The sequence below is a fragment of the Perca fluviatilis genome, chromosome 16 (assembly GCF_010015445.1).
Source record: "Perca fluviatilis chromosome 16, GENO_Pfluv_1.0, whole genome shotgun sequence".
Taxonomy (NCBI): domain Eukaryota; kingdom Metazoa; phylum Chordata; class Actinopteri; order Perciformes; family Percidae; genus Perca; species Perca fluviatilis.
This window is the reverse complement of record NC_053127.1, coordinates 10502141-10513971: the sequence shown is the minus strand read 5'-3', so window position 1 is coordinate 10513971 and position 11831 is coordinate 10502141. Positions and strand designations below refer to the sequence as shown.

The following is an 11831-nucleotide window of genomic DNA, read 5'->3' as shown; positions in this document are numbered from 1 at the left end:
CCCAGGAACTGCAAATGGAAATTAGATAATAGCTAAATCTGGCATAAAACATCTCTCAATTTGAGATAAATGTTTTTGTGTGTCCTTGTTTTAAAATACAAAAAAGTATTCTCTGTGGGTTTGTCACTAGTTGGAGTTGCCACATTTGTTTCAAAAAGAAATATTCATCATTGTATCTTCGTTGTATTCCAGTGTTGTATTTTGAACTTGGTTGCTGGGACGACCATTTTGTTTACATATGGTGCTGCCTTCAGTAGATTTTGATCACTGATAACTTTTTTTTTTAACCAAAATTTGTTTCCTGCAGGATAGTCACAGATATCCACAATAATGGACACATCAAAAAAGAGTAAGTTGAAATTTAAGATTTAACACAGGGGTTCTGTTTTCTCGTGAGTATGTGCCATAATTTTTCATTGCTATTCAGATGACACAGTTCAGCCTTTTAGAGATGAATAATAATTACACTGCTGAACACTGTAACTGTTTTCAGGATCTAAAAATCTGGATGTCACACAGTTTCTTACATTAGTGACAAGTTTAAACATTTAATTCATGGACGCATTAAACTTATCTTCACCCCTATCTTCTTTTAAAATTGTAATATCCCAATTTTTTTGTGTATGCTTTTTTATTTGCTGCCTAATCCTGATTCTTTCATTTTTTCGTTCCTGTTTTACTCTCAAACTTGTGGTTGAACCTTTTCTTTTACATAAAAAAGTGCTTAGAAATGTTATCATATAAGCAATATCTTATTATTGTGTTTGTGCTGTCATTTTGCAGTTGCTCCATCAAAAAAAAAATATGTGCTATGTAAGATGCCAGCAGACTGGGCTAATCTGCCTGTGTTTTCTGATGTTAGTCGACAACATGACTGTATTGCAGTTTATACAAAGAGTAGGCGAGACAACAGCCTCGCATATGAAGGCTACATTTGTCCAGCTGCTCCTGAAACACTGTCTATGTCAGCGGTGCAGCTACCACCAAGGCCGGAGAGCTTTGCGAAGAAGTATGAACGACTGCTAGAGAAGATCGGAGCTGAGGAGGCTAAGGCTAAAGCTCAAGAAAAAATCATTTCAGAAGAGGAAAGGAACAGCGTGGCAGATTCTGCAGCGAACAGCGAAGCAGGGCAAGGTGTTGTCAGAGCAGAGCCAAACCCCATGCCAGGCAGTGAAGATACAGCTGATGAATCAAAACAGCAGATAAAAGCAGAGGCCACCTGTGAAATTAAAAACAAATCAGAGCATCTAAATCTGTCTCTGCAGAGGACGGAGTCCAACACCGATTATCCACTTCCACTAGAAATCCTCGACAGAAGAGAGAGTTTACTCCCAGTACCCCCTGAAGGAGGGACAGCAGAGTTTTTTCTTTGTCTTGAACCTTGGGAGGACACCGTGGACATGGAGTTCTTGAACCATTTGTATTTGTGAATAAATATTTTGAGTAGCGATTTAATTTAGCTTTTCTGACTGACTGACATTTTATCTTGGACAAGATCTTCACATTGAACATCTAGAGTTCTCATTATTTACCTAGTGAATGAAAATGAAGACTTTATAAGGTTTGGACCTGTGTTGGGAGGACATGTTAGTAACTGGACCTCTTTAAATTGTAATTGAATACCCCTGTTTTGAACTTATAGAAAATAGTTTTTTAATAAACATCGCACAAACTTCCAAATCTCACATAACCAATACCTTTTATGCTGCTGCGTCACTACTGCACAAACACGGAGCAGGCTTGTTTTCCTTTCCTCCATCCTGCACTTTTTTCAGTGCCTTTTAATGGGTATCGATTTCCTTCACACAGGTTTGATTGATTTTGGTCGTCCTTACAATCTGGGGGCCAGAGATTAAAGTCCTGACCCTCTCACACACCGAGAACACACACCACTGATTCATTTGTGATGCCAAACCATGAATGTAATCAGCCTAAAGGTCATATGGTGAGTCCCGAGGACCAATCATTCACGCGGGTCCAAGATCTCGGTGCTGTGTTTCTGGCTTTAATCTCTAATAGTTTGTTACAACTCATCATTTTATTGTCCTTTCTGCTGTGGTTTAAATTTTATTTAAACTTTATTTATTTATTTATATAGAGCCTTTCGCACAAAATTGGAATAGAATGTGCTTAACAATACATCAATACAATGAAAATACAATACAAGGAAAATACATTGGATTAGGATTAAGTGAATGCTAAGAATGCTGAACTGAGATTCTTGTGCCTCTCTTTTTTATCTGTTGTTGTTTTCTGTCACTCTGACACACACGTGCAAGCGCACACGCACACACACACACACACACACACACACACACACACACACACACACACACACACACACACACACACACACACACACACACACACACACACACACATACATTCATTGGCAACAATTATTTCCTGCACCAAGTCCTGATATTTTTCTGTGCACACCGACTTTGTTCCTACAACGTCCATCAATTGCTGAATCAAGCCTCTCTAATTGCCTAACTCCAATATTACACACAGTACGTTTCCACAGCCATGCCATAATCCCTGCAGGAAAAAAATATCAAGCAATTACATATGCTGCAAACAAACCTATTTCAGTTTTTTTTTTTAAATAAATGACTTTATAATCCATCAGAGGAATACAAAGGTCATTTCACAAGACAGATAGAAGACAAGGCAAAAAATAGGCCTCTGACTCTTTACTTATTTTCCCAGCTGTCAAGTCTCAGACACTAAATCCATCTCTATGGTAGCCAGACCTAGCCAGTAGATTGGAATGGATGGCTGCATACTTTTCAGATGCCCGGCCCCTGCAGAGTTTCACTGATGAAGTGCATTGACATTGCAGTCACAGTGCTGAATTACCACTCGTGTGTTTATGTGGTGCATGTTAACGTGCCATATGCCTACTGGGGAATTTAACTAGGCTTAAGTAAAAAGAGTTAGGGAGATGATTAAAAGGATAGGATAGGCAGAAACAAGACCCAACAAGAGTCTGTAGTCATGCTAGCAGCTCCTTGATTTGCATGGTGCTTTGTGCTAAATGCTAACATCAGCATGCAAACATGCAACAATGCTAACATGCTGATGTTTAGCAGTGTCACTATCCGATGTGAGTCGAGTGCAGATGTGAGTGTCGCATGCGACACTTTGCAACAAGTAGCCTACGAGAACCTGCTAACGAGAGACTTCTGTAATGTCAATACAATAAAAATGGACCTACATAACGAAGTTCGTTCACTGCTGGCTACAAGTTAGCAATCAAACACAACAAAGGCTGTCACTTGAATGGCGTTTTGACCTAACGTTAGCAATGAAACAATCATAGATAGCTAAAACGTTTTTGGAATGATTTCCATCTTCTGTTATTGTTTGTAAGGAGAAAAGTTATTATTATTATTTTATGGATTTCACAAATTTCAGTATGACACGTTATGCTGTAAACCGTTTAAATCTGAGCATGCGCAACTCACATCTGCACTCGACTCACATCAGGTAGTGACAGCAGCTATAACGTTTACCATGGTCACCATCTTAGTTTAGTGTGCTAGCATGCTATCAGTTGCTAAATAGCACTAAACCCAAAGTACAGCTGAGGCTGCATCATCATCAGTTTTGCAGGTAGGCTATTTGGTTACAAACAAAAGTATTGGACAAGTTTTTGGACAAAATGTAGGGGGAGCCCCAAAGTGATTACAATTCACAGGGGGAAATTAAGTGTTTTATTATTAAACCATCACCTAAAAAGCTCAACAGAAACTGATCTTCTTCAGACAACTTCCAAGTAAAACACAATATCCTCCTGGTTTTATACAAACCCAACACAACAATCAGTATCCTCACGGCACCTATAACAGTTTTGTGCGGCAGCCTAGACACCCATGCTCAAACTGCAGTACAGCAGTTGAATCACTGTACAACAAATGCAAAATCAAAAGGGGCAGGCAAAATGATATTTGAGCCATCCTACTTTGTTCACTATCTGTTTCAACATCTGTCCTCTGAGATCCTGCTGCATAGAGTACTCTGAACTCCTCTTTTGCATTGTGACACATTCAACTTTTCATTGTCCAGGAATATAGTGACTATTATTTACTGTCTACTAATGACACTGTGTACTAAGCGATGTGGTGATGTATGCACAACTGTAAAGTGAAGTGAACTCCACCTTACCCAGGTCATGAAGATCATCATCAGACAACTCCGTCCTCCTTCTATAGTTCCCCACCTGGATCACTATCTTTCATTCAACTTCTCCCTTTACCTGCATCCCTACAGAACCTCCTCTTCATTCTTCACCACCAACGCTGCCACGTTAGACGGACTCTGTGTGTTGTCATGTTATATTGCGAAAACAGAGCTTTAAAAATCACCCCGAACTGTTCATTCTCAAAAGGGCTACCCTCATCAAACAGCAGCTGTCTCACTGACTGTGAGCAGCTTTTTCCGCTAGCTGCACATGTTTGGTCCAGATAGGACCCCCCCTGCTGACAACTGAGCCCACTCTGAGAGGCTTGTCATCCTCGACAGCTCCTCTCACAGAGATGTCGCTGTAGGATATATTAGCATGGCGTCTCCATGCCCCTCTATTTGTTTATTTTTATTTTTATTGGTGACTCATTCACTGTTGAATGATGTTAGTGATGTTTGATGCTATTTTTTAAAGCCTTGAGTGGCACACTTTCTATGGAGAGCCTTAAGGCTGTGATGCATGATGGATATTGTGTAGCATGCACACGTTCTCTCTCATAATCGCCTTTGGCAACTGTTTTGCACCATTACAAAGCTTTAGCTCACATTTGACCATTTATTGGGTGTCATGGGTAACCCACTTTGCTTATCTGATTGGAGGTGTAACATACATAACCATCATCTCTGCTCTCTTTCCCAACTGTGGAGAAAGAGCTGTCAGCAGGAATGGTTATGTTTTCTACCTAGATCATGACAGTCACTCCACTAATTCACTGGGGGGTTAAGACACCATTGTTTCTTCTCGTTAGAGGTTAACTGTTTAATATTTATAATATCTAACTGGGCTTACACATTCTGGTTGGACCCAGATCCAGCTAAGAAATATACTTAGTCACAGAGGTGGAAAGTAACGAAATACATTTACTCACATTACAGTATTGAGTAGTTTTATTGTACTTGATTACGTTTTGAGTGAAGTATTGTATTTTGCTATATTACAAATCCCATCCGTTACTGAGTAAAAAATACAAATTTGGACTAACGAAAACCGAAAGGAAGTAAAAAAATTGTGCCCGGAACAACTACACCAGACCCATAGAAAGTGAAAGAAACCAGACCTGGGCATTCTTTTTTTTTTTGTGCAAACGTATGCAGCTTCTTCTTCTCTGGTTGCAAGTCGCAATTAAAAAGAAGTAGAAGAAGAACTGCAATAATACATCCATGGTCGGACCCATGAATGTGTCAGCGAGACGCAAACTGATTGGTTAGCTAGCATGGACGTGAATGAGCTGTTATCCCTAAAAAATGTCAGCTCATGGGAAAGAAAGAAAGGTTGATACAGAGTGCAGAATTTTTAACCAAACATGGACTTCTAAGTATTTATTTACTGAAGTCAAACCGTGTGCTTAGTTTGCGGAGAACAGATCGCTGTGTTAAAGGATTATAATTTGAATCGCCACTACAATACTAAACACAACAACAGTGAAATACAACAACTTGACTGATGCAGAGTGGGCAAGGACATCTGAAGCTTTGCAACAAGGCATCCAGGGATGCAGCAGTCAAGACCAGCTTTGTGATATCCCACAAAATCACCAAAAACAGTAAGCCATTTCTGAAGGGGACTTTATTAAAGAGTGTTTGGTGGACTCTGCTGCACTAATATGCCCAGAGAAAAAAGAGACGTTTGAGACATAAATTGAGTGTAGCCTATTGGTCCGGCCCTCCACAACAGTCCTTAATTAATTAATTGCCCACCCCTACCATAGGACAACGTATGTAGGAGACTGGCTAAATTAATTCACATACATCTAATTAGCTCATACGGGCTACTTAGGTGTGTAGAAGCTAGCTGCTAGTCTGGGCTGTGTAAATATTTCATCAAAGTATTGGTACTTTTACTTGAGTATAATATTTTAGTACTTTTTCCACCTCTGCTTAGTCACTTTTTGGCAGCAAGTTATGTAAGAAAATTGACACCACTCATGTCTGTATGCTGATTAGCTTAGCTTTGCATTAAAGTGCTCATATTATGCTTTTTGGCTTTTTCCCTTTCCTTTATTGTGTTATATATATATTTTTGTGCACGTTATAGGTTTACAAAATGAAAAAGCCCAAAGTCCACCCCAAAGGGACTTACCATCTTCAACAGAAAACACTGTTCACAAACTGCTCCAAACAGCACTAATGTAGTCCAGCCTTTACTTCTGTGACAAACGTTGTGCGTCACTTTGTAACACGTTATAATGCTCACCTAGCTGCTAGCGTGGCACGCCCTCATTCTCTGCAACTGACTGGCTAGTAGTCCTTACCTAGGTACTGCACATGTGCGACTTCCAACAAAGATGGAACAGAAGTGAGATAAATCACACTGTAGCTAAAACAGAGAGCTCAACACACAGGGTGAAAAGAGGAGCTGCAGCAATGCACAGTACAACAAAAATATGGTGTTTTTTGAAAATTAAACAACATTAACCTATTCTGGTAAAACCTCTAAATACAATTATGAACCTGAAAATGAGCATAATACGAGCACTTTAAGACTGGAAGCAGGGGGAAACAGCCAGCATTAACTAGCTAGCACTCCAGAACCTCTAAATGTTATGACTTTTAAAATATTGTTATAGACATTATATAACAATATAATTATTTTTTGTTTATTGATTTTTTTTTTAAATGTATTGATATCTTTATTTATACCATATTAATGTAAAAAGACAATTTGTGAGTGCCCTCCCTTTATGTGAATGTAATTGAGTTCTGGTTGGTAGCACTCTAAACATTTTTTCAAGCTATATAATATAAATATAAAGGCAATGTTCAAACAGGACAAATATCCACGCCTCGTCTTAATATTGATTCAGTGCCAGCCTATTGCTTGTCTACAGTGTGAATGAAGCTGTACACAAGTTGTAGAAGCCTGAGTTCTATATTTGACCTGTAAGTACCTTACTGAGCTTTTACCTTTTTACTTATCTGTAGGATATACAGTATGTGCATGAATTATAGAGAGAGACAAGCTCAATAAATAAAATATATTTATTATAATATATATTCTGGTAATGTTATAAAAATGTCCATGGATTATGTCTTGTATCGTGGATGTCCCAAAATAAGTGTGTAAAACAATAATGCCTTTGGTCCTCCAGCTGCTTTAACATTTAACATTTTAGACAGCTACACATGGATGTATTATGTCTCTGCGATTCTCACAGTGAGTGGATATTTGATACAATAGAAAAGCCTCTTTCCTCTTGGGAGATGTCACTCTCTCCGGTACCGTTTTTTTCAAGCTGTAGAAATGGTTGTAGCAGCTTTGTCTGTGTTCTCAGTCAGACTGAATTTGCAGGTTTTAGTCTGAATAAGAAAATGGTCAAGTGTGAAGTGACTAAAAGGATGAGCTGGTATTGGTACATGAGGGGGGATAGAAGGCATGTGTGTTTGGTTGTGAATTGGGGTGAAGTCAAACTACTGATATTTCCTGGATGTGAGGGCAGGAAAGTATAGGTAAATAAAAGTGATATGAGCAATTGAATGTATCTGTGCATATTACCCATCCATTGAATGTACAATTATTTGGCCAAAATCACCTCACTGTAGAGCTGCGTTATAATTTGTATGGCAGCGCTAATGAAGGGTTGGCAGTGCAAAAGCAATCAACTGAAATATGAGATTTCTATGAAAAGGGAATTATTCTAAAGCGTATTATGTGTGAGTCACCACTTCGAGGCCACATTTGCAACTTGCTCCTTGTTATCTCCCCACTGTTAATTAAGATAGGTGAACTGAAGAGCCTGGGAACTGGATTTTTTTCTGAATTAAACATACAAATGTGAACTGGCCTGTAGTAAAGAGGTGTGTGTATGTGTGTGTGTGTGTGTGTGTGTGTGTGTGTGTCATTTTATTAAAGTTTTCAAAGTTTAATTATGCTTTGCTTCTTGTGTGTTTGTGTAGCCTGTCCTCTTTCCAGGTTTCCATGGTGGAGAGGAGGTTGTGCGGCTCAGGCTCATAAATAAATATAGTGGTGCAATAAATACTTGACCTCCTTCAGGATCCAGCTTTTTCATGTATGTTCACATTCTTTGTATCATTTTTTTCATTTGGATTGTCTATATTGTAATTTCATTATGTTGGTCTATTCTGTACACACAACATCTATTGCATAGTGCACATCTGTCCATTCATAAAATTGACTTGACTTGACCGTTGCAGGCAGTGAAGGAATAATAAATAGGAAATAAAGAGTTTTAAGTATGCAGTTAACCTTGGATAGCACCTGAGGTGTCTGTGTGAGCATCCTCCAGTCAGTCTTTACACCTGGAGAACTGCACAACAAATGGAAACACGTTGTAGTAAAAGGCCCTTGTGACTACATTGGTCCATTGTTTGCATCAGCTTTTTGCGTTTCATTTCAGTAGCCTTGGCTATGTTCATCTTGGCTGTGTCTGACATTTGGCAGCGCTGGACATGATCACACTAATACAGGCAGACAGATGGCAAGTCTGTCTGAGAGAGGGGCCAAACTGCTGGCAAGACTCTGCTCGGTTTCTGCTAAAATGTATGTTAGACACAGTGCTACACATCCATGCTCCTAATTTTTTTGATTGGAGCCACATGAAACCTTTGTAATTAAAAATATCTAAATCAATAAATGATTACCACATGAAATCTTGATACACGAGTATAAACACTAAAAACAAAGATCATCACCATCATTATGTTTGCCAACACTGCTGATAGTATCTGCTGCAAACACGAAGAAGATGACATTCCTGCAGCAAAAACCAAGCTAAATCTTTCAGTGGTAAATAGAGGACTGAGTGGACGGCAGAAAGAAAGGAAAAGACAGCTGGACACTCAGTGAAGTAATTATAGCTCCCATCAAAAGAGCTTCTGCTGACACAAACTGATTGATTTTCAGTATCACATACAACATGATAGACCATTAAAATGTGTTTAAAGGCTAAATGACAATAAGTGACAACGACAAGCTGGAATTTTGTAAATAAAGTCTAAAAGGCATCAGAATTGTTCAATGGTTCTTGTGTTATTCAGGCCAACAGTTTAAGGAATGGTCATGTCTGTACTCAATGATTAGCTTAGCTTAGCATTAAGTGTGGAAGCAGCGTGGCTGGCTCTGTCCAGAGGTAACTAAATCTGCCTACCAGCACCTCTAAAGCTCACTAATTAACATGTTTGTTTAATCACGTCGTCACTGTGAGGTAGAAGTGGAGAAGTCATGGATTGAAGCATGTTCACCATCTTAGTTTAGCGTGTTAGCATGTTAACATTTGCTCATTAAAGTACAGCTGAAGGTGTTGAGAATGTCATAAATTCAGCCAGTATTTGGACAGATTAAGACCTGATGATGATGCTGGGCCAAGAGTTAAGGGATAACCAAAGTTATTACAATTCATCATAAGGGGAACATGAATGTCTGGACCAAATTTTGTGGCAATCCATCTAATAGTTGTCGAGACAATTTAGCCTACTAAAAAAACTAAAAATTCAACTTCATGGTGGCACTACAGGAAAAGTAAGAGGGTCACCAAATTCATGATTAATTCTCTTGGGGCATTGAATGTGTGTATAAAAATTCACAGCAAGTCTTCCAACAGTTATAAAAACATATTTCAGTCTGGACCAAAGTGAAGGACTGACCCACATCCCTGGCAGATTTCATGGCTAAAAATCAAAAACACAAATATATGTACCCATGTAGTAATCCCTTAATGTTGCTGTGTATTTCAAGGCCCAAGGTAAAGTTGGACTTGTTACTTACTGGGAGGCAGCAGGAAAAAAAGCACCTGATGTTGCAGTGAAGGCATGAGTCTGACAGAATAACTGATGAGTGACAGGAAAAATGACATCAGCTGCCACTCTGCTGTCTGTTGATGGCGGGCAGCAACAACATGAACATGAATAAATGAGAGCTGGCCTCATTGTCCTTGCACCAACTTCAGAACACTTAACCCAATCACAGATTCCCACTGTGTCGCGTCTGGAAGCGGCTCCAAGCATGTTCCTGTTCACAGGGGAGGAGAGCGCCTGCAGTACCAAGACTATAGAGAGCAGCCAAACACTGAGACATACATTATGTATGTTCGCTCCATGTAGAAGCATGATTATCAAGTAGTCTTCTATAATATTGCAAGACCTGGATATTGCCAAATGGCTGTTTTTCTAATGCAGAGAGAGGTTCCATTTATTTCACATGAGTCAAAGCAAAGATTTTAGGGGTTAAAAAGGTGCCCTAATTTATGACACCAGATGCACCACCACATGTCACAATCGTTGTTCAAAGCACAGGTCAGGGAAAGGACATCTGTCTGTCATTCTGCCAACCTCCATCAAATATCAAGGCCCAGGCTTTTAGTGCCTGTCTATTTATGTATTGATTTACTTTATGCTTCAGAAATCTATTTTTGTGTATACTGTACCAAATATTGTACTGAAAATAGCTTACACTACTGGCAACAATCAGGTATTTCAAAATTTTTGATTATAGTATTATTCAAATTATTTGAAGACGGGACAGTGTAGTGTCTTTTTGATGCTACCACTGGGGGACACCAAAGATGGACATTTTCTAATTCTAAACACAATGGCTTTTAAATAATTGAAACTAAATAAAATCTCTATTTCAAACAAGAAAGAGTCACATAATATAGGCTATTCAAAAATGTAATTAGAGCAGGCAAATCTTTAGAAGGTTGTGGTGGGGCCGTTGTGTAAAAATGATTGCAGCAAGCAGAAACATGTATACACATTATAGACATGATGTACAGAGAGACTCTTTTCAAATCTATACGTTGAGTCCTCAAAGGTTACAGAGTAAGCAGTCATCTCTACTGGAAGACATAAAACATGACCTGACTCTATTATAAAATGTTCCCATTTAAGCCAAGAGACAAGCTTCTTTCTTGCAACTTATCTGGCATTTACATCCACCAATGAAAATAATACATACTCTCTATGCTCCTTGACCCAAGAGCAACAAGTTCTGCAACTGCAGCGCCAGCAACAACAGTAAAACGAACACCCAGTAATCAGAAATGAAATTAGTGGCAGGAGGAGTGGGTGGACTGCAATAAAAGATACAAGGTAGCTGCACTGGGCTATCTCACACTAAATAAACTGTTTCTATATAAAGACAACCAGCAGAGGTGACAGAACACAATAAAGAGTGGATGTTAAATGAACTGCTACTGCACATGGTGACTGCACTCTCAATGAGTCATTTATAAGAGTGGTACTATTTAGGTCCACTGGCTCTGAGCATCAGCATCTGCTGGACAAGTTGCTCAGTCTGGGTCAGCTTGTGTTTCATTACGGCCAATCTTTTTTTTCTCATTGTGCTGCCATTTCTCTCAGACTTCAGGAGTTAGTATTGTGATTCTCAATGTATTTCTGTTTTTAATAATCCACATTATATTCATTTTGAGACTTAAATGTATCAATAAATCAAGTATCAGTTAATTTAGCTTTTCTTTCTGATTCCAGACCTTGCAAAGTTTAAACCACGTGTCAGTGCGCAGAGTGCACCAAGAAATCAGTTCTTGTCCCTGATTGGATAAATCAGACACTAATTACACACAGGTTTAAATTAATAAAAAGGCAAAGAGCATAAATCTGATCCTTGG

The 11831-nt window shown here is 38.9% G+C and overlaps 1 protein-coding gene across 1 annotated transcript; it reads left to right on the top strand.

Moving 5' to 3' along the window:
• The first annotated feature begins 250 nt into the window (after positions 1-250).
• Positions 251-1430, top strand: LOC120544314. The gene is made up of 2 exons (XM_039777960.1): positions 251-349; positions 784-1430. The coding sequence occupies exons 1-2, from the start codon at positions 331-333 to the stop codon at positions 1428-1430; spliced, it is 666 nt and encodes a 221-aa protein (XP_039633894.1). The 5' UTR covers positions 251-330.
• The last annotated feature ends 10401 nt before the right edge of the window (positions 1431-11831 follow it).